General features: G+C 40.6%; 2 protein-coding genes across 10 annotated transcripts in view; both read left to right on the top strand.

Annotated features, from left to right (window-relative positions):
• The window catches only part of SLC22A15 (solute carrier family 22 member 15), a 119,500-nt gene that overhangs the window by 47,435 nt on the left and 48,038 nt on the right, over nucleotides 1–24,027 (top strand). For 7 of the 9 annotated variants that reach the window (XR_007477596.1, XR_007477598.1, XR_007477597.1 and 4 more), the window contains exons 6-8: nucleotides 4,707–4,922; nucleotides 9,645–9,785; nucleotides 12,573–12,658. Coding sequence is in view for 4 of the 9 variants with exons in the window: in XM_049710335.1 (XP_049566292.1) it covers nucleotides 4,707–4,922; nucleotides 9,645–9,785; nucleotides 12,573–12,658 (443 nt within the window). In the remaining 5 variants the exon portion in view is untranslated. The remainder of the gene's footprint in view (nucleotides 1–4,706; nucleotides 4,923–9,644; nucleotides 9,786–12,572; nucleotides 12,659–24,027) is intronic. The other 2 variants (XM_049710349.1, XM_049710343.1) reach the window with 2 other exon arrangements.
• Nucleotides 18,718–19,159, top strand: LOC101279256 (ATP synthase subunit g, mitochondrial). The gene has a single exon (XM_012533653.3). It carries the CDS (start codon nucleotides 18,761–18,763, stop codon nucleotides 19,070–19,072), a length of 312 nt encoding a protein of 103 aa, XP_012389107.1. The 5' UTR covers nucleotides 18,718–18,760; the 3' UTR covers nucleotides 19,073–19,159.

The raw sequence follows: 24,027 nt of genomic DNA, 5'->3' as shown, positions 1-24,027 counted from the left end.
GGGAAGGATTCTACAAAAAACTCATCCAGAGTATCACACCATGGTCCTCTAAAGGCTGTAAGATGAGCCACCAACTTAGGCCTATTTCACCAGAAGTTTTATTGTGCTTCTGAAAGGTTTTCTCCCCTCAGGTATCAGAGCTCTAATTTTAATCATTAAAATCTTTGAGATAAATACAGTTTTCAGCCAATGGTACCACCTTTCTTCTGTGAAGTGAGAGATACCCGTAATAGAATTTTCACTCAGATAGCGATTTGATATAGTAATCCTTTATTCAAGTTCTACTAACTGAGATTTGGTGGGAATTGGCCTGAAATCTGTTTTCATTCTCTCTTTGAAAGTAAGAGGATTGTTAAGTACAAAAATGAATATAATAGAAATAGTTAATGTATATTTAGAAAGGCAAAATTTATGAAATGAATTTAGTTATGTGAAATAGAGTGACATAATTTTATTAGAAAGGAAAATTAACCATATTTTATTAGCTTGTGTATTGTAAATTTTTGGAATAAATGGGTTCCTAGTATAGTTCCTTGAATTAATAAGCATTCATATAAATATCAGTAGATCAACGAATTTTCTTTTTTTTTTTACATCTTTATTGGAGTATAATTGCTTTACAATGGTGTGTTAGTTTCTGCTTTATAACAAAGTGAATCAGTTATACATATACATATGTTCCCATATCTCTTCCCTCTTGTGTCTCCCTCCCTCCCACCCTCCCTATCCCATCCCTCTAGGTGGTCACAAAGCACCGAGCTGATCTCCCTGTGCTATGTGGCTGCTTCCCACTAGCTATCTATTTTACGTTTGGTAGTGTATATATGTCCATGCCACTCTCTCACTTCGTCCCAGCTTACCCTTCCCCCTCCCCGTATCCTCAAGTCCATTCTCTAGTAGGTCTGTGTCTTTATTCCGGTCTTACCCCTAGGTTCTTCATGACCTTTTTTTTTTCTCTTAAATTCCATATATATGTGTTAGCATACGGTATTTGTCTTTCTCTTTCTGACTTACTTCACTCTGTATGACAGACTCTAGGTCCATCCACCTCATTACAAATAGCTCAATTTCGTTTCTTTTTATGGCTGAGTAATAGTCCATTGTATGTGTGTGCCACATCTTTATCCATTCATCCGATGATGGGCACTTAGGTTGTTTCCATCTCCGGGCTATTGTAAATAGAGCTGCAATAAACATTTTGGTACATGACTCTTTCTGAATTATAGTTTTCTCAGGGTATATGCCCAGTAGTGGGATTACTGGGTCATATGGTAGTTCTAGTTGTAGTTTTTTAAGGAACCTCCATACTGTTCCCTATAGTGGCTGTACCAATTCACATTCCCACCAGCAGTGCAAGAGTGTTACCACGGGGCTTCCCTGGTGGCGCAGTGGTTGAGAGTCTGCCTGCCGATGCAGGGGACACGGGTTCATGCCCTGGTCCGGGAAGATCCCACATGCCGCAGAGCGGCTGGGCCCGTGAGCCATGGCCGCTGAGCCTGCGCGTCTGGAGCCTGTGCCCCACAACGGGAGAGGCCACAACAGTGAGAGGCCCGCATACCGCAAAAAAAAAAAAAAAAAAAAAAAAGAGTGTTCCCACGAATTTTCTTTTTAAATATTTAGTAAGTCGCATACTTCTTAATCAGGCTGGCTTTCATCTCTCCTTCAGTAGCAGAGTGACTTCACTGGATGATCCGAGCCATTCCGCTTTTCATTTTCAGAATGTGTCGTCTGTCTGTTACTGCTTAGTGCTAGGTGGGGACATTGACTCGCTGGGAAATTAATTCAGGTCATGAAAAACAGAAAGTAGAGAAAAGAGCATGTGAAATCACAATGTATGTGTGTTCCATCAGGCCTAGAAAGTAAGGCTTGCTGCGGCCGGCCTCCAGTTTCCCTCCCACCCCACCTCACACACGCTGCTCCAGGCGCACTAAGCTGCTCTCTGTTCCAGTTTGCAGCTTAGGCTTGTCGGCCTCCGTGTGTCCTACTCAGTGCTTTTGCCGGCTCCTTCAACGCCCTCCTCCCCATCTCTCTTCTTTATTAGTTAATAGCGTTCCCAGTTTGCTCAAATGCCACCCCCTCCGCACTTTTCCAGGTCAGACCTCCAGTCATTCGCTTTCTTTTCTTAATTCTGCAGCACTAAACTGGCACCCTTCAAGTGGCCCCTTATCTCTGCCTCACCCAGAGCCTGTCCTCTTTATAAAGCAGGAGCTCTCTGATAGCACAGGCTCTTTGCTCAGCTGCCTTTCCCCCAGCTCCAGAGCTCTGGGCCTTCCTCCACACAGGAGACGCCTCGTATCCACTGGGCAGATGTTGGCACGAAAAGCCTTTGGAATTAGCCTGCGTTAGCCATCAGCAACATCAGAAAAAGTCATGTTATTTTAGAGACATACCTTGTTTGTTTTACTAGAGACATTATGACTTAGCTTAAAAATTCCTTATTTTCACAGTACTTGAATTTGGATAGTTTTACTTTAGAAACCAGTGCCCCCTTAATTTACGAAGGTTTTCCACCTTTAAAGAAATTCTCAGGACATTTTTGAGCAGAGGCCTCATTGTTAAATTAGCACTGCAGCTTCTAAAGGTGAGTACAGCACTATGTAGCAGGCAGCATGTCCAAGGGCCTGCTTTTTCTTTTAAAAACATGTCTTACTGTTTTGCACGTGCAATCAGCGTGTGTTAGAACTCATATTCCCAAATCTGTCCACTGGCAACTAGGTGAGCCTTCGTTACTGAGAAACTTATAGGCTTCTCAAAATGTGGAGAAATATCAGGTCCTAAGTTTACATAATCCAGATAAACCCTTTCCCAGGTAGAAATCGTTTTATTCACTCAGAGTTAGATTTCCAAAGCCTGAATATCTCTCAAATATCATCGTTAAACATGATTTATATAGTTTTAAAAGTAATTTTTACTGCTATAAACAATTCTGAAAACACAGAGAAGCTTAATAGGAAGGGGAAAAATGACTTAAATTATCCAAAGATAACAATAACTTCCTATATTTTGACTCTTTCCTTGTTGGTCCTTTTTCACTCCTCTTAGGGCTCCTCAGCTTTCACTTTTACTATCATAGACTTTCTAGCATTTCACTTATATTTCTATCCCAAGTATACTCTCTCTATTCACCCCACTAGTCTTATATTCTTTTTATTTGTATTTAGACTTGATCAGGTAGTCTTACATAGGTACCTCACATATGGGCTGGTGGACAGGGCCAGTGGATCCAGTGATGATCGGCAGACATCCAACAAAACAATATTTTACTTGATTATTCACTTGTGTATTAGTAACAATCATCAGATAGCAATGAAAAAGTAAATAAAAGAATTTTTCAGGATGTTGTAGAGGCCTTTGTTCCTGCTTTTGTTGACAACCAAATGTTGTACATGAATAATCTCTCCCCAGTAGCAGGACTCCTGGGAAAATGCCTGCTTTTTTGTTTCCATGTCTTTCCTCTCAGCACCTATTACATTGCTCCATACAAAATGAAAGTGTTCAGTAAATGGTTATTGATGAACTGGCTGTCCGTGAAGTTCCAAATCCTGTGGTGTTTGTTGCCAACACTATCCTTACTGAAAGGCATGGGGAGTTCTGAAAGGCACCTTAAATAGACTTTTTTAGTATTATTCATGCAAGTTTCATTTTAGGAAAATAATATCAGATTAGATCAAAAGGTACTTGATGTTGTGTTTTGTAAACAAGGCTTCCATGTTCCTGCCACCCTTTGGTTTTTGAAAAGTCCTCTAAGAGTATGCAGAACTGTGAAGAGGAGAAAAGATACGTAATATCTAAGTCTTGAAACTGTTGAAAGGTATCAGTGGCAATAGAAATGTTCAGTACTTTGTAGCTATAGTAAGAAGTAACTGTTGTTTTGGAACTGGAGTAGTTAACCAGAAAATAAACTTTTACTCTTTTTTTTTTTTTGCGGTATGCGGGCCTCTCACTGCTGTGGCCTCTCCCATTGCGGAGCACAGCCTCCGGACGCGCAGGCTCAGTGGCCATGGCTCACGGGCCCAGCCACTCCGTGGCACGTGGGATCTTCCCGGACCAGGGCACGAACCTGTGTCCCCTGTATCGGCAGGCGGACTCTGAACCACTGCGCCACCAGGGAAGCCCCTGATTGGAGTATTTTAAAGCTTTAAAGCTCAAAAGTAGTTAAGATGTGATAAACCCTTTTTCATTTTTATGTGTAGCCTTAAAATAACTCTACCTTTTTAATAACATATCACTGTGTTGAAAACACTTAAAAATTCTTTTCTGATGGATAAGAGAGATTTTAATCTTCTTTGTGAGGCTTTTTCAGAACTTTAAAAACCCACTCTGCAGTATTATTCTAACAACACTTGGCTATGATTTAGAGCCATATCTCTGACACATGCTTTCTGAAGAATTACTCAGTACTGTAAACTTAACTTGCCATTCATATATTAACATTTACCTAAAAGTAAATGCATACTGTTTACTTTTTTACTGCAATTTTGGGAGTGTGTTTTTGGTTTCCATTCGTAAAGGAGGCCATCATTTAATGATGGCAGCTGTTGACAGCAGCCCTCTCTCTCTTCCACGTGTCATTGGGAGAGTCAAGCCTTAGACCTAACGTGGAATCCGGTTGTGGTTTGGGGACCACGTACGGCGTGGGTGATTTGTCTCCTTCTGGTGCACGTGTACCTATACGAATATACAGCCTTTGATGACATCTCTTTCAGATTCATTCCTGAATCACCTCGTTGGTTATACTCCCAGGGTCGACTGCGTGAGGCTGAAGCCGCGCTGCACCTCATCGCCAAGAGGAACCGCCAGCTCAAGTGTACCTTCTCACTAACACACCCGGACAGCAGGAGCTGCAGGGAGACGGGAAGTGTCCTGGACCTGTTCCGCTACCGGGTCCTCTTGGGGCATACTCTGACCCTGATGTTCATCTGGTAATTCTCTCTAAGAGGCCTTCTGTTGACCTGCAGCTCAGGTTATTGATAGTCAGTTATTTCTTCAGGGTTACAGAAAATTTCACTCTTTTCTTCAGCCTGAAGTTGTTTTCAGAGAAATAAGCCTCCCCCGATCCCCCAGCTTAGGTGTTGTGCTCACCTGTGCTTTCTCAGCATCCTCCCCTTCCAGGAGGAAATGATGGTGCCTGGCGGCAGGTTTACTGAACTTGTAGAAGTAGGTGTCAGAAGCACATCTTTGCTTATGAGGTATTTAATGTAAATTTTTAGGTCCCCCTTCCCCACTCCAAAAAAAGGAAAGCAAGGAAGCACACCAGAGACAGAAGACTTTCTAAGGGGGACTTGGAGGCACCTGCCCTTGGTTTTGGCCTCAGGCACTTAGATAGCACGTTCTAATGGCAACCCCACTCACTCAGTCAACAGGTGGGCTGAACGTTTGCCTCGTGGGAATGAGATCCTTGGAGTGTGAGGTGACAGCCTCAAAGCCATATGTGCAAGTCAGTGAATGAACAGATTAGTCCTCTCTGAACCCGAGTTTCTAGTTTGGCTAATTCTGACCTGCCCTCAAAATGTTCTCTGCATTAATGTAAATCGCACTGAATGGTTCAAGATTGTGCCATTTAAAGAATTAAATTGTGGAAAGGGGAGGAATGGATGGTTCATACATAGAATTTGTGGAGTACCATAGGTTTTAATATTATTCATTCTGTTAAAGTGCCGTAAATGTAACTTGGTCCAGGATTGGACACGAACATCATATTTACTGGCCTAGAGGACTGTTGTGCTATGGTTTGCCTGTATTTGGCAAGAAGCCTGCATAGAATCCTATATTTTTCACTTGGGAAAAGAGGAGAGTCATTTTATGTCAAATTAATTGTATATATAAAGCTAAAAGGAACAGTATATTGAGAATAAGAAACTGCCAAGATAGTTTTCTGTATCTTGATTCTCTTTTCCCACCCGACCAAACCCTGGCTACCACCTGTATGGTTAGGGGCCAGGTCACATCAGCTGCCACCGTCCCCACTGAGCCAGCCTAGTGCTGGAATATCACAGATGCATAAGAAATGTTGAACGAAGGACACAAGTTCGGAGGCATGGAGATTAAGGGAGCCTTTATTAATTTATTTAAAATTTTTATTGGAGTATAGTTGATCTACAATGTTGTGTTAATTTCAGGTGTACAGCAAAGTGAACCAGTCATACGTATACAGATATCCACTCTTTTTTAGATTTTTTTCCCATATAGGCCATTACAGAGTATTGAGTAGAGTTCCCTGTGCTATACAGTTAGGTCCTTATTAGTTATCTGTTTTATATATAGTAATGTGTATGTGTCAATAACAATCTCCAATTTATCCCTCTCCCCGCCTTGCCCCCAGTAACCGTAAGTTTATTTTCCATATTTGTAACTCTTTTTCTGTTTTGTAGATAAGTTCATTTGTACCCTTTTTTTTTAGATTCCACATATAAGCGACATCATATGATATTTATCTTTCTCTGTCTGACTCAGTTCACTCAGTATGACAATCTCTAGGTCCATCCATGTTGCTGCAAATGGCATTATTTCATGTTTTTTTAAAGCCAAACCTGACAATGCAGCGTAGGAGATACTAAGGAAATCCTTACAAAGTATGTTCAGGTACTTAAGGCTCCATAAAACTGCATTTGCATGTCAAGTAGACAGTCAAACCCTCTGCCTTGAAGGAAGTATCTACTTTCTTAGGGGTTATTTACTTCTTGTTTTTAAGTTTTTGTTTTTTCCAGGAATATTAACTTTGGGGTTCTGGCCTTCAGGGGATAAAAAACAGAGACAGAAAAACAAACTAGACTTAGAGCTAGGGAGAATGTTTATGTTTATTTTATGTCTTACACGGCCAAAGGAGCTGTTCTCAAATACACTTCTTCCCCCGGGCTCAGAATGTTAAAATACATGATAACTGAGACAGTGTCATTCCACATACTGCCGTTCTTTTTGAAGATGCTATAAAATTCTAAAATCTTTTCTGTGGATCTGTCATTGAAGAAAACCTTAACTGGGGAGTAAAATTATACCTCTGTGCTTAACATCTGTTCCTTTGGTTATTTCCCACAGTAGTGCCTTTTTAAATAGTTCTTTGATGCCCTAAATATACTGCTAAATATTACGCAAGCATTTTAAATTTTGTTTGGGGCCCATAAACAGGATTGAAATGATTTGAATAGCTGTAATTATGCATCCCAACGACCAACTCTACCAGCAAAGAAATCTGCAAACGGAGTCTGAGACCATAGGCCTTCCTTGCCCATGTTCTCCCCATTTTCTCTCACCACCAGCTGGTAACTCAATTCCTCTAGTGTCTTGAACTGGCTCTGTTTATTTGTGCCCTACTTGCTACCTTCACAACTTAGTTTAAATATGTGTGTGTGTTTCCATTGCTGGACTACTTCACTGGGATTTCTATTTTAAATGCAGAATAGATACACACTAACACATACAACACATTAGGAATAGCGTTATGTAAGGCGGGGGGGGGGTCTCTACTGCAGATGGAAAGGATTTTTTAAGTATTTCAGGAAAATATTTTAAGTTGTCTAGCCTGCTGCTTACAGGCAAAGTGCTCGGGGACAGGGAAAACAGAAAATTCAGTGTCACCTTGCATCGTTACCCGTGACGTCCCAGCTATGACTCTGCTCATCATCCTCAGTATATGAATGACAGCTCCACCCAGGGAGAAGTAATGGGAAGTAGCTGCTGCCTGGGCTAATTTGCCAGAGAGGGATGAGTCACTAAGCAGGCCAGCTCCAGGAGTCCGTCATCCCTCCCCATCCCTCTCCTTGGTTCCTGTGGTCCATTCTTACTAGCCCAGAGCATTTGGCCCATTTTGCTGTTTTGTCAGAGACGGAAAGAAAGCTTTCCCTTTCCTGTTGGTCTCATCATAGCTGCAGCTCGTTGGACTTTTTCTAAGGAAAAGAGAAGCAAATGGGAATTTCCTCATAATAAACACTTGTCAAAGTGAATTGTAAAAACATAAAAACTAATGAACTTCCGAAGCCCAGGTCTTTTACTATTTGTATAGAAATTTATGGTTTACAAAGGGGGGAAAGGAGGGGGTGTGGGATGAATTGGGAGATTGGGATTGACATATATACACTATTGATCTATGTATAAAATAGATAATTGATGGGAACCTACTGTATAGCACGGGGAACTCTACTCAATGCTCTGTGGCGACCTAAATGGGAAGGAAATCCAAATAAGAGGGGATATATGTATATGTATAGTTGATTCCCTTTGCTGTACAGCAGAAACTAATACAACATTGTAAAGCAACTATACTGCAATAAAAATTAATTTAAAAAATTTATGGTTTACAAAATGTATTTGTATATTAACAAAGCCTAGTCAGGGTTTATTTTCGTTCTATTCTAGTTTGTTTTATTTTTAATACTGCAATTTCCTAGGCACAAAAGGTTTTGCTTTCTTTCTGTGGTTTCAGTTACCCAAGGTCAATTGCAGTCTGAAAATATTACACGGAAAATTCCAGAAAGAAACAACTCATAAGTGTTAAATTGCAGGCCATTCTGAGTAGCGTGATGAACTCTCGCACCCTCCCGCTCCATCCCACGTGGGACCTGAATCATCCCTTTGTCCAGCATATCCTGCCCATTAGCCACTTAGTCACAGTCTTTCTTATCAGATCGACTATCTGGTATCGCAGTGCTTGTGTTCAAGTCACTCTTATTTTACTTAATAATGGCCCCAAAGCACGAGAGTAGTCATGCCAGCAATTCGGATGTTCTCTTACTGGGCCTAATTTATAAATTAAACCTTATCATAGGTGTATGGCTAGGAAAAAACATAGTATATATAGGGTTCGGTACTATCTGAGGTTTCAGGCATCCACTGGGAGTCTTGGAACGTATCCCCAGCGGATAAGCAGGGGCTACTGTAGTCCCTTCACTCTGGAAGAAGTTCCTATTATTCCGGATGGCCCTTGCTCCAGCGTAGCTCCTGGGCTGCGGGACGTGGGCTCTGTGCCTGGCACAATGCCTGCCTCCTAGGAGGCGCCCCCTCAGTGTTTCGGCGGTGGCGTACAGAAATAGATGCAGGTCTTTGATCATCCTAGAGGAGCCTGCCTCTACCATGGCCCTCGTCCTCTCTTTCCTGTTCTGGGCGTCTATAGCATATGCACTTGCTGAGTGCCAGGAGGGGTTGAGAACCTGGTCAGGGGTTAGAGTCCCTGTCACCCTGGCCTGCAGGCCACCCGCTGGTAACCCAGGCACTAATCAGCATCTGTTCTCAACACCATCCTCTGTTGGCTTTCTCTCTGGGAGTTCTTTATTCTAGAATCATTTCGATAATATCACAATTGCCTAGGGCAAGTGTTCTATAAGTTGTTGAATTAAATACAGTAAGAATAGAGTCACTGTCTTCATTTAAATGCAGAAAAGTGTGACGAAAGCACAAGCGATGTCTCCTCTGTCAGGAGCTGGCCACACATTTGCTTTATAGAGCATCTGGATGTAGCTCAAATCATTTCCAAGGCCCCTTTACTTTTATTTTGTCCTAGTATAGAAATTATATTAGGATAGAAAGCTTAGTGGGAGAGTCAGGCTTACTGCTTGAGCCGGATGGCATTATTGAACCAGGATTTGAATCGTCTCTGGTAGATCGTTATCGGCTTTTTCATTGTCTTTCTTGTTTTTCACCCCCAATTGCAGGTTTGTGTGCAGCTTGGTGTATTATGGCCTAACTCTCAGTGCAGGTGATCTAGGTGGAAATATTTATGCCAACTTGGCCTTGTCTGGCCTCATAGAGATTCCATCTTACCCTATCTGCATCTACTTGATTAACCAAAAATGGTGAGTATGGGTGGATATGAAGTGCACCATGTAGAGGACACACACACACTAACATACATAAATATCTTTGTCCATATGCAGAATCCGCTAAGTACTCCATGGTGATTAGAATTCTTTTCAGACCAAACACAGTGAGAATTCATTTTTTAGTGTTATTTCTTGGGCTTCAAGTTTATGAGTTATTATGTAGGTTTTTTTTAATTGAAGCATAGTTGATTCACCATGTGTTAGTTTCTGGTATACAGCAAAATGATTCAGTTATACATATACATATTCTTTTTCATAATGTCTTCCATTATAGTTTATTGCAAGATACTGAATGTAGTTCCCTGTGCTGTACAGTAGGACCTTGTTGTTTATCTATTTTATCTACAGTAGTTTATATCTGCTAATCCCAAACTCCTAATTTATCCCTCCCTGCCCTTCCCCTTTGGTAACCATAAGTTTGTTTTCTATGTCTGTGAGTCTGTTTCTGTTTTGTAGATAAGTTCATTTGTGTCATATTTTAGATTCCATGTATAAGTGATATGATATTTGTATTTCTCTGTCTGACTTACTCAGTGCGATAGTCCATTCATGTTGCTGCAAATGGCATCATTTCATTCTTTTTTATGACTGAGTAATACTCCATCATATATATATATACCACATCTTCTTTATCCATTCATCTGTTGATGGGCATCTAGGTTGCTTCCATGTCTTGGCTATTGTAAATAGTGTTGCTATGAACATTGAGGTGTGTGTGTCTTTTCGAATTAGAGTTTTCTCCAGATATATGTTGAGGAGTCAGATTACTGGGTCATATTGTAGCTCTATTTTTAGTTTTTTTAAGGAACCTCCATACTGTTTTCCATAGTGGTTGCACCAATATACATTCCCACCAACAGCGTAGGAGGGTTCCCTTTTCCTCACACCCTCTCCAGCATATATTGTTTGTAGACTTTTTGATGATGGCCATTCTGACCAGTATGAGGTGATGCCTCATTGTTGTTTTGATTTGCATTTCTCTAATAATTAGTGATGTTGAACATCTTTTCACGTGCTTATTGGCCATCTGTACGTCGTCTTTGGAGAAATGTCTATTTAGGTCTTCATAGGTTTTTAACCCAATATTAAGACATTACCACCCAACTGTTTTTGAGCAGCCTGTGTGTGATTTGTTCGTCCCAACATGTGGGAATATTGACTCGATGTAGGTAGAGCTCCATGACCCAATCACTATCATTTAGAAGCTCTCACACAAGACAAAGAGCTGGAGGAACGAAAAAGACTTTTCTTTCCTCTTAAGATCCCCTGGACTTTGTTGAGAGGAAGAAGAGATCCTGCTTTTGCTGTTCATTGTCAGTGGGCCCAGTTTTGAAATATTTTTTTTAAGATCTTTTATAGAGCACCCTTTCCTCAGCTTTCTCAGATTCCTTCTGTTATTGAACCCCTGACCAGGGCAACTGAAAATTGTGAGCTAGGAATCAGTTGGATTTTGCCATTTCTCATTCTCCAGAAATCATCATTTTTACCAAAAACAGCATTCCTTTAGCGTTGCACTGGCTGCTGTCGTCATGGATATTGCGGTCAGCGCATTTTAAAGGGCAGTTTTGGATTCTGTTCAGTTGAAGGGCTTTTCTCTGGGGGGTGGCCCCAGTTGCCTCTGCTGACCCCTCTGTTAGTGACTGAGTGTGCTCTCATCATGGTCCAAGGGCTGAGCCAGGCAGAGTATTCAGAAATCTGTTCCCACCATCCCCGGTGTGCTTCCTGTTACAGCTTCCTGTGCCCCCCTCTGATGACCATGGACAGTGTTACAAGGACACAGTCGATGGGGGTGTGTGTCCTAGGTGTCTTTGCATCCCTAGTGCCTGCCTAGAATGATGCCTGTCACTTGAAAGGCATTCAATACTGACTGTTAAATTAAGCACAATAACCTGGAGACGTGAGTCCTTCCCTGTCTCCCAGCCATCTGCACCAGAGTCAGGATTAAAATCTGAAGCAGAGGGAAGGAACGCCACCTTGGGGATCAGGCAGCCTCGTGTTAGTTTTATAACTTTGAGAAGTTACCTTGCTAAACCTCCATGTAGTTATCCTTAAACCAGGGATTATAAAATTCCCCTGGAAAAATTGTTATAAAAATTACAATAACATTGAAGCTCCTAACAGAGGACCTAGCACATTGCCAGCTCCTAGTAAAGGAAGGCTTATTAATGTTCGTATCTTTCTTCTAAGTCTCGAACTCTTATTTGAAAATTATTTCTCCCAAGAAAGTGTGCAAGAAATTTCACTTAATTCTGACATACTAACTAGAGTTTCTTTCTGTTTGTCTTTTTAAGAGAGAGAGAGGTGTGTTTAAAATTTTAACTGCTTAAGATACAAGTAACCAGAAAATGAAATGAGCTGGAAGTCTCCATTCTCCATGTCTCAGTGTTATTCTCTAGAAGATGGAGAATATAACAGCATATGCCTTACAGGTTTATTATTAGCATTAAGTAAGATAACATAGACAGAAAGCATTTCGGCACAGAAAGTGCCTGAAACATAGTAAGCACTCACAGAAATAGATAGAATGATTCCCTATTCTTTTCCTGCACACATGATTTAAACCCGCCATCCAGCAAGTTTTCCTTGGCTTTGTGATGGTTACTTATTTTATGTCCTGGTCAGTCACATGTGCCACCCACTCCTTAAGAAAAGATGAACATATAATGAAAGTGAGGACATTTAAAAAGGAAGGTTAGGGGGATGAAGCCGATGAATGTATAAGATTCTCAAGGGAAATGGGAATTTCTTTGTATTGTTTAGGTTTGGTCGGAAGCGGACATTAGCAACATTTCTGTGCCTAGGAGGACTGGCTTGTCTTATTGTCATGTTTCTTCCAGAAAAGAAAGGTATGCCTTTCCAATTTCTACATGAGGGTTTTGAATAGCACTTGTATTACAATGAATCTCAATATAGTGGCGCGATCACCATATGCCGTGCTTCATTTCTGTGGTTGCATATTATTTAGCAATGGTGTGGGGTATAATGGGCCAGATTCTTTCCATTGCCTGAACTATTCTCCGGGTGAATAATGTGCTTAGAGGTGCACTATTAATTCTTTCAGGCGATTAAGCTACCATCTGGGGTGTCTGGACTGCAGTACTGGTGATGTTGGAGTTGTTTATTTGATGATGATGTGGGCCATTTAGTTCTGCACAGAAGGAGCCTCTGTCCAAGGCTGCAGATTGCCCTCCTCATTCCAGCCAGTTACGAGACTGGAGATGAGAGGCACTGGTTCTCCACGGTGGCTTCGGCACCCCTCATTGTCTCCATCAATACTCCCAAGGCACCCTGATAATAACAACAGCACAATAAGAATAATAGTCACTGTTGGTGACAATTGACCTTCTCTCATTCTTATAGAAAGTGTGAATGAAACATCCTTAGGAAACTTGCTATTTTTATATTTGTAGCTTTGCTATGTAAACACAGCTTTAAAAACAGGTCCCTTTGGCATCCATATCTAACACGACTTCTGCCCCTCTCTAGGGATTCTATACATAGTGCTGGTCCTCAACCTCTTTTCCCCACTAGCACACCTGAGACATGCCCTCTATTACATCAAAAACTGTGGTTTTAGCAGTGATTTTCGACCATAAGAAGTGGGTCATAACAAACTCTCTGCTGCTAGGGAATAGGGTACAATGAAAGCCCTGTTTTGGGGACTTTGGGATTTTGACAGGGTTCCACCATGGAGCTTGTTCTTCAGGTGGGAATCATTGTGAAATGGTTTAACATAAGTTTTTCTTTTTTGGCCGCACCGTGCGGCCTGTGGGATCTTAGTTCCCCGACCGGGGATTGAACCCGGGCCCCGGCAGTGAGAGCTCTGAGTCCTAACCACTGGACCACCAGGGAACTCCCTAACAAAGTTTTGATAATGACTAGAAATGCAGCTGACGAATTCATTTCCCGTTGGAGCATACATGTATTAAGTGCTCCTTTGGTGATCCCTTCTCCTTAAGGGTCAGGTGTACCAGCGTCTCACTGAAGACTCCAAGACCACGTGTCCTAGTTATGCAGCCCTCCAGTATATCTGCTGTGCTGCTAGCTGCCACCTGGAGTTCTGTGCCTTAAATCCAGAGCACTGTTGGTTCACTAGTTAGGATTTTACTCAATATTTAGAACAGCCTTGGGGACTCCCCTCGTGGTGCAGTGGTTAAGAATCCGCCTGCCAATTCAGGGGACATGGGTTCGAGCCCTGGCCCGGGAAGATCCCACATGCCGTGGAGCAACTAAGCCTGTGAACCACAACTGCTGAGCCCACGTGCCACAACTACTGAAGCCTGTGCACCTAGAGCCTGTGCTGCACAACAAGAGAAGCCACCACAATGAGAAGGCCGTGCACCACAACGAAGAGTAGCCCCCGCTCACCGCAACTAGAGAAAGCCTGCACGCAGCAACGAAGACCCAATGCAGCCAAAAATAAATAAATTAATTAATTAAAAAAAAAGAACAGCCTTACAGTGATTTTCACGGAATCCTGGAAACTAAAGAATTCAGTAGGTTTGCCATCGAGGCTTCCCTGGTGCTGCAGTGCTTGTAAACCACACGCACAGCCCCTCTCCTTGGACACGCGTGGGCACAGTGGCATTCAGTATTGGTAGCCTAGCATGGTGGGTACTGCCCAATGAAGAGTGTACTATAAGTTTTCTTTACTATAGGCCATACTTGTACAGACATGTATATATATTTATATAAGATCTACCTATCCTAGGAGGGAACGTTTGAGGGAAAATAAAATGGAAGGCCAAAAAAAAAAAAAAAGGTAACACTTCCAGTTGAGAGCCAAGATTGTAACCTGAGAGTAGCCAGGAGCTTCCTATCAGTAACCATGTTTTCAATAAATACTCTTTCATGTACAAAAAAAAAAATGTCTTAGTTTTAAGAAAGTTGTTACCTGTGCTAGTGCCAGCAAAAGGAGAAACTCCTCAGCTGTTGCCCTGCCGTGGGCTTGTAGAACTAAGTGCCCAGTTCTGTTTGTCTGGGACAAGACATTAATGGGCTTCAAATCACTGCAACTTTTGGTTTAGCAGATTCTGTTTCTCATAGACAACCTAGAAATTCAGTTGTTTTCTACCTGTAATATCCAGTGGTCTATTTATTACTCTATAGAGAGAAACTTTTCCTTGTTACTCTAAATGCCCCTGTAAGCTGTCACACCTCGGCAAGCCAGGCCGATTCATGCCTTTCCTCGCTCCCACGTATCTGTACTCCAGGTAATCCACACCCTGGGCCTCTGCACACAGCCCTTTCTACACAGACCCAAAGGGAAAGCAGATTCATGGTCTCCCGTCTAGACCGGTCACCACACTGTGCTCACTTCCAGTCTGTCCTAAGCGAGCAGCTGAGCCCCTCGTGGATCACGCCCTTGGTGCACACTGAGTCACAAACACAGCACATCTGTCTTACACACCCACAGATGCGCCCCGGGAACAGGATTCCTGTCATACTTAGAAAAGTGGATATAGACTATTTTTGAAGATTTCCAGAGAAAGAAGTTCCATAATGTTCCTTAGCAAGTAGTTTCTATTTTTAATAGCCACGCAAAGGTTAGAATGAGCCTCTTCCACTACAGCTGAGCCCATTTCCTTTCATTTTATTCATCACTAGAGATAGAGAACAGATGGTCACCCCTCTTTTGCATAATCCTTTCTCTCTTTGCAGGGACTCATCTAGCTATTCCTGAATCTTCGCTACTTTGAGCTAAAAGTATTTATTCTTTAAACTTTCTTTGAACCTTTCATATTTACTCTTCAAAATATTTTGATAGCTTTCTTTTAAATCTCAATTTTTTCAAAGTGCCGAGGTTTAGGCTACCTGTTGTGAAAGTTCTGATAAATATATATTAAGAAAGAGGCCTAGCAGTTTGAAAACATCTGTTACCATCTTATGTGAGCTTGGTGACCACTCATTTTCTCACTGCTTTTTATGCTCATTTGCCCTCACTTTTTCCCACCAAACATTCATTTGCTCTCTCTGTCAACTTAGGTTGCCCTCTGCATACCAACTCTTTTTTCACATCTACGTATGACTGTGATGCTCAGTGTCTGAAGCACAGACATAGGTTTACCTCTATAAGAGACAGCCAGTAAGCTAGAAAATAGATTGTTTGGCATTCCTTAGCCTATGGTTGATAATTATTGGACAAAAGTGTCCTATTCAATACATATTTGCACCCTGGTTGGCCTCCAAGTAAATGTTCTCCCCTGGGGGCAATGTTACCAAGTGGCCACTAATTTCTTCCACAGATTGGTCCTCATACATTTTACCTGATCTCTATCCTTGCTTAAAGGGTTCTAATTAAGCTGTAATACTGACGACCATTTATTTTTTTAATATTTATTTTATTTATTATTTATTTGGTTGTGCCGGGTCTTAGTTGTGGCAGGCGGGCTCTTTAGTTGTGGCATGAGAACTCTTAGTTGTGGCATGCATGTGGGATCTAGTTCCCTGACCAGGGATCGAACCCGGGCCCCCTGCATTGGGAGTGAGGAGTCTTAGCCACAGTGCCACCAGGGAAGTCCCCTGGCGACCACTTATTAAGTGTTAACTATGTGCTGGTTTCTCTTCATACATAGAGGTATTACCTCTTATCCCCATTTCCTAAGGAAACTAAAGCTCAGGTAGGTCAAGCAACTTGTCCAAGGTTGCACAGCAAGTAAGCAGCACACCTGGGATTCAGATCCCACGTCTCTCTGACTCTAAAATCAGTGCTCTTTTGGGAATGCTTATTTGTTCTCTTAGAGTTTTAAGACCAAAGTATTCATTGCACATGGTAAAGCCATAGCCTTAGAGAATTAATGCTGCCTGACTAGGACCCATTCTTAACTCTTCAATGGGCAGGCCTGATGGGAATTGGCCAGAGTTTAAGAACCTGGCTTGTCAGGGTGGCACTGGGTAAGGAGGTTGGCAAGGAGGTTTCTGGCAGTTGTGATCCTGCCAGAGAATCTGAATACTGGGAAGTCACAGCACGTGACTAGATAAACAGTTTCACAGTTGAAGGGAGTGTCCTCAGACTCAGCTCTAGCAGAACCTTTATCTCTCATTGCTTTGTTTAACCTCAGCCTGCCCATTCTTTATTCATTTGACTTCTCTAGGGCCTGCTATGTACAGGGTACTGGTTCCTGGCCTCAAAGAGCTTATAATCTAGAGAGGAAAAGGAATGATTCATAAAAACAGAAGGTACCATATGAGAATTGACAACAGAATTGCTATAGGAACTTTAACAGGCTATGATAGTAATGCAGACCAGCTAACCCCCTGTCTCACCAGACAAAATATAAGAAACACTGATTTTCAGACATTGGACAACAGGCTGCGGAAGACAGAAGTGATCCCTGAGAGAAATGAAACAAGATGTGCCCTAAGAGTGCCCTAGCTCAGGTCTTCAGGCCTCAGTGCACAAAGGGACACCCAGCAAATCCTGGTGCTCTTACCAAATTGATAAGACAGATAGTAAAGCCTGGAAAGGCCAATATGGCTAGAATTTCCTGGGCAAAATACTGGAGAGGAGTAAGATATATAGAGGAATATGTGGAGGAAGAATTCTAGAGATCTGCAGAAGATCTCTGAGCCCTTGGCTGCTGACTGATCTGGGCATGCATTTGAGGAAGGTACGGAGGCTGGGGAGGTGGCCACCAGAAAGGAACAAGTGGAACAATTCTTGGAACCTAGGGCCACGTCTAGTTCGTGTTGCCTTTAGCCAGACGTGGAGCACTGGGTAAAGACCTCCTGGGTCAAAGTAGCCCAACACTATAGGCTATTCTGCTATAGCAGAGCTTGCTCTAAAAGTGCTTAAAAAATTCAGAGGATCAAGTGATTCCCAGTAACTTAACTGCATTCCAGGAAAAAGAGCAACAATATGTAAAGGAATACAATAAAATCCAGCACCTAACAGTGTAACATTCACAACCTCTGGCATCCAGTCAGTATTACCAGGCATGCAGATGAGCGGGAAAATACCTCCCACAACCACGAGAAATGTCAATAGAAACAGAACCAAAAATGACACAGATAATAGAATGAGGAGGCAGGGACATTAAAACAGCTATTATAAATGTACTGCATATGTTTACGAAGGTAGAAGAAAGCAAGATAATAATGAGCAGAGAAAGAGAAGATAGAAAAAGAGGCACATGTTACATCTAGGGATGAAACATACATTATATGAAAAAAAAATAGGCAGTAGATGAGATGAACCACAGAAGAGATCAGTGACGAAGATATAACAAAAGAAGCTGCAGAAAGAAACAAACAAAAGTTGTAGGACAACACCAAGCCCAACAGTTATGCAACTGGAACCTGAGAAGGAGGAAGTAAAAAACGATACTTGCAGAAATGATGGTCTACTACTTTCCAGATTTGATGAAAACTATAAACACATTATGAGAAAGTGGTCAGTTCATCAAGAAGATGTTACAATCCCGATTATGTGTGTGTCTGATAACATTCGAAGCACAGGAAGCAAAATGGACAGAACTGGAAGGAGAAATAGACAGACTCAACATTACAGTTGGGTATTTCAGTACTCTCTCTCAATGACTGATAGAAAAACTGACAGAAAAGAATTAGGATATGGAGGCTTAAACAGCCTACCTGACCCAATTGTCATTTGTCAGACACTACCTAAAACGGCAGAATACGCATTCTGTGTGAAGTGCACACCCAGGACATGTGCCAAGAGAGACCATGTTCTGGGCCATAAGACAAGTTTCAATAAATTTAAAAGGATTGAAATCTTACAAAAAATAAGTTCTTTGACCATAATGGAATTAAAGTAGAAATCAATAACAGAAAACTATCAGGAAATCCTCAAATATTTGGATTTCAAAAAATTCTTCTAAAAACACATGGGTCAAAGAAGAAAGCACAAAGAAATTAGAAAAATTTTAATTAAACAATAATTAGATTCAGCCGGCCGGTCGGCGCGACGGGCTTTCCGTCCTAGAACCATGGCCCAGTTTGTCCGTAACCTCGCGGAGAAGGCCCCGGCGCTGGTCAGCGCTGCTGTGACTTACTCGAAGCCTCGATTGGCCACATTTTGGCACTATGCCAAGGTTGAGCTGGTTCCTCCAACCCCTGCTGAGATCCCTACAGCTATTCAGAGCTTGAAAAAAATTATCAATAGTGCTCAAACTGGTAGCTTCAAACAGCTTACAGTTAAGGAAGCTCTACTGAATGGTTTGGTGGCCACTGAGGTGTGGATGTGGTTTTATGTTGGCGAGATCATAGGCAAGCGTGGCATCATTGGCTATAATGTTTGAAGACCAGTCTTTGCTTTATTATTTGGGTGTTCTTGGACCATGTGTGAGCAGACTGCTATTTGAATAAAATAAGACAATGTGTCAAAATCAGTGTTTTCTCTGTCAAGCACTACATGGAAGGTCACAATTTCTCTTGATATTAAGTTCGGTTGTCTTTTGCTTTAATACATTAATACAGCTCTAAATGCATGTCTTTGCTTAGCCTGCAATTGGAAAGGATAGATATGAATATACCAACCTGGTACATGTATATATGAGGATAGCATTTTACTTTGAAGTCTTGAAATAAATGATATTTAAGCTTAATTTTAGAAAAGTTGCGGAAAGGCTTTGAGAAAACAGGAACTTGTTCCAGTAGGAGAAAAATAATACCGTGTGCCAAACGTGGTATATACTAGTTAAATCACCTAGTATAAAGAATACAATTTGGACTGTTTTTCTTTGCTAAAATCAGAGAAAGACCCCTTTGACAACAGCTGTGTCTGTAAATGTTGGGGTACTTTTTGTCAATTTGAATATAGCTTCCCCAAAAGAGACCAGCTAGGTGATGTTCTGTGTGTCTTTGTAACATCTTTAACACTAGGACAGAGAATGAAAGCAATGACCTATGTTTTCAGTTTAATTTTGATATGTTATTAACCTGTCTTTTTTTTTTTAAAGACCTACCTTTACAAAAATAAAATATCCTATAGATATTTAACAGGATTATAGTTTAGTATCGTCCATGGGTCAAAATAATATATTATGTCCTGAAATAAATACAAGTGATTGGTAAAAAAAAAAAAAAAAACAAAAAAAAACAATAATTAAAGTACAACATATTGAGTTTGTGAGATGCAGTAAAGCAGCGCTTAGAGGGAAATTTGTATAATTAAAAAATGTTGTATCGGGCTTCCCTGGTGGCACACTGGTTAAGAATCTGCCTGCCAGTGCAGGTGACACAGGTTCGATCCCTGGTCCGGGAAGATCCCACATGCTGCAGAGTAGTTAAGCCTCTGTGCCACAGCTACTGAGCCTGTGGTCTAGAGCCTGTGAGCCACAACTACTGAGCCCACGCTCCACAACTACTGAGCTGCACCACAACTACTGAAGATCGCGCGCTCTAGGGCTAGTGTGCCGCAACTGCTGAGCCCATGTGCTGCAACTACTGAAGCCCGCGTGCCTAGAGCCCGTGCTCCGCAACAAGAGAAGCCACCACAATGAGAAGCCCACACACTGCAATGAAGAGTAGCCCCTGCTCGCCACAACTAGAGAAAACCCACGCGCAGCAACGAAGACCCAACACAGCCAAAAATAAATGAAAAAAAAAAGTATCAGGGGCTTCCCTGGTGGCGCAGTGGTTGGGAGTCCGCCTGCCGATGCAGGGGACACGGGTTCGTACCCCGGTCCGGGAAGATCCCACATGCCATGGAGCGGCTGGGCCCGTGAGCCATGGCCACTGAACCTGCACGTCCGGAGCCTGTGCTCCGCAACGGGAGAGGCCACAACAGTGAGAGGCCTGCATACCGCAAAACAAACAAACAAACAAACAAAAACAAAAAAAAGTATCAGAAAAAAGGAAATTTTCAAATCAGTGATCTAAGCATCTCCCCTAAGAAAATAGAAGGCAAATTAAAAAAAAGACTGACAAACACAAAGTAAGCAAAAGGAAGGAAATAATAAATATAAGTAAAAATCAATAAAATAAAAACATGAAAATAATAGAGAAAAGCCAATGAAACCAAAAGCTGGTTGTTTGAGATCAATAAAATCAATAAGCCACTAGCCACACTAATAAAGGAAAAAGAAAAGAAACCGATTACCAGTATCAGGAATGAAAGAGGGACATCACTATAGAAACTGTAGACATTTATAAGGGAATATTATAAACATTTTTATGCCAATAAATTCAACTTAGGTAAAATGGATAAATTCCTTGAAAGGTACAAACTACCAAAGTGTACAAAACCATAGATAACCTGAATAACCCTTTATCCAGTAAAGATATCTAATTTGTAGTTTAAAACATTCCCACAAAGAGAATTCCAGACCCAGATGGCTTCACTGGTAGATTATGAAACACGTAAGGAAGAAATAATATAATTCTACACATTCTTCCAGAAAATAAAAAAAAGAGCGAATACTCTTCCAACCCAGTGTTTGAGGTCAGCAATTACCCTGATATTAAAACCAAACAAAGACATTATGAGAAAACTAAAGACCAATATCTCTCATTAATATAGATGCAAAAATCTATTAACTAAACATTAGCAAATTCAACAATGAATAAAAAAGGTATAATACATCATGACCAAGCAGGATTTATCCCACAAACACCCAGTTGGTTTAACATTCAAAAGCTAATCAGTGTTATTCACCATATTAAAAGACCAAAAAGAAAAAAAAAAAAAATCATATGGTCATTTCAGTACAAGTAGCAAAAGCACTTGTCTGGTTTCAACACCCATTCTTTACAAAAACTAGCAGCAAGTAGAAGTTTCCTTAGCCTGATAATGGAAAACCGACAGCTAACATCACGTTTAATGGTGAAAAACTAAATGCTTGTTCCCTAAGATTGGGAAAAAGGCAAGGATATCCATTCTTGCCACTTCTTTGGAGCATTGTACTGAAATTATTAGTGAATACAACAAGGCAATAAAAAGAAATTAGGGGGATCCAAAATGAAAAGGAAGAACTAAAACTGTCTTTATTCACAAGACTTCATGATTGTCTCCATAGAAAATCCTAAAAAAAAAATCTGTTAGAATTAAGAAATGAGTTTAGCAGAGTCTTTTGACACATAATTTTAGTTCTATATGTTAACAACAATTTAAAATTGAAGTAAAACAATGCCATTTATAAAAAATTAAAAATATGAAATATTTAGGAATGAAAACTTAAAAATATGTATGAGACCTGTAGAAAACTATAAAATATAAAACATTGATGAGAGAAGTTAAAGAAGACTAAATAAATGAATTGGTGGTAATGGTAATAATAAAATAAATGAAGAGCGTACCATGCTCAAGGATCAGAAAATACTAAGACATCAGTTCTCCCCAAATCAATCTATCTTCAGCACAATCCCAATAAAATTTCCACCAGGCTTCTTTTTGCTGATAGATACTGACAAGTTAATACTAAAATTTCTATGGAACTGCAAATTATATCCAAAATAATTTTTATCAAGAAAAATTAAGTTGGAGGACTTTATCCCAACTGATTTTAAAACTTACTACAAAATTATGTTAAGACAGTAGGGGAATTCCCTGGATTCAGCACTTTCACTGCTGTGGCCTGGGTTCGATATCTGATTGAGGAACTAAGATCCCACAAGCCATGAGACATGGCCTGAAAATTAAAAAAAAAAAAAGTGTGATATTGGCATAATGGTGGATGCATAGATAATAGAATTGAATATGAAATAGACCTATATATATGGTCATTTGATTTTTATTTTATTTTTGAGGGGGCTGAGATTTTATTCACCTTTTAAAAATGTTTCATTCAATCATAACACACATAGAGAAAAATACACATGGTCAATTGATTTTTGATGACAAGTCAATTCAATGAGAAAAAGAATCTTTTCAGTAAACCGTGCTGGAATAATTGGATATCCATAAGTAAAAAATTTACCTTCAACCTGAACATCCCATCATATGCAGTAATTAACTGAAATGAATGGTATGTCTAAATGTTGTGGACAAAGAATCACCAGCCATATCATAAACAAAGGATGTTGCAGCCATCAAACCATCAGCCACCATATCAGTTCCCCCTATGATGCACCCTGAGGTGATTCAGAATGGAGAAAACAGGATATTGGCCCTAGATAGTTAAGGTGCATATCAAAAGAATGATTTCAGTGAGCCCAGATTCTTGGATTTTCCCATGCATAGAAAAGTGCTAAATTCGTTAACCTGAGATATCTGTTTTTTCTTTAACTGGCAGTAATCTTCTGATGTTCTGACTACCTGATTTTTTTTGCAAAAACTCCTGTATATCCTGGGTCCTTTCTTACTCTCCAGAACAGTCCCTCAGAGCTATCTGAGAGGCTGTCTCCCAGGTGTAAGTTCTCAGCGTGTCCCTGGAATAAAACATAATTGTCAACTTTTAGGTTGTGTGTTTTTTTTTTTCAGTCGACAGTATAAAGGGTAAAACGACACAACTTCTAAAAGAGAACATGGAAGAAAATCTCAGTGCCTTTGGGCAAAGATTTCTTAAATATGACACAAAAAGCACACAAAAAAATCCATAACTTAGACGCCATCAAAATTAAAACTTTTGCTTTTTAAAAGACATTATTAAGGAAATGAAAAGCAAGGCACAGACTGGGAAAAATGTTTGTAAAACGTATACCTGATAAAGAACTTGTACCCAGAAGATAGAATGGACTCTTACAGTTCAGTAAGAGAATGTTTAAACAGACACTTCTGCAAAAGGATATAAATATGGAAAATAAGCATGGGAAAAGATGTTCAACATCATTAGACATTAGGGAAATGGAAATTAAAACCACAATGAGATACCACTACACACCTATTAGAATGGCTAAAATTAAAAAGACTCACCATACCAAATGTCAGCAGTGATAAGAACTGGAACTCTCATACACTGCTGATAGAAATGTAAAATAGTACAGAGACTTTGGATAACATTAGCAGCTTATTTTAAAGAGAAACATAAATTTACTGTCTGATTAAACTTTACCCAAAAGAAGCAGAAACATAGATCCACAAAAGGACTTTGATGTTCATGGTAGCTTTATTAATAATAGCCCCAAACTGGAAGGAACGCAAATGCCCCTCAGCTGAGGAATGGATAAACAAATTGTGTTATATCCATACAGTGAATTACTCACCAACAACAAAGCAATGAGCTATGACCTACTGATGCAGGGAGCAATGTGGATGAATTTCAAAAGCATTATGCTTACTAAAAGAAGCCAGACACAAAAGCCTACAAACTGAATT

This window comes from Orcinus orca, chromosome 1 (genome assembly GCF_937001465.1).
Source record: "Orcinus orca chromosome 1, mOrcOrc1.1, whole genome shotgun sequence".
NCBI classification, from domain to species: Eukaryota; Metazoa; Chordata; class Mammalia; order Artiodactyla; family Delphinidae; genus Orcinus; species Orcinus orca.
The sequence above is the reverse complement of the archived record's forward strand: the minus strand, read 5'-3'. Positions and strand labels throughout refer to the sequence as shown.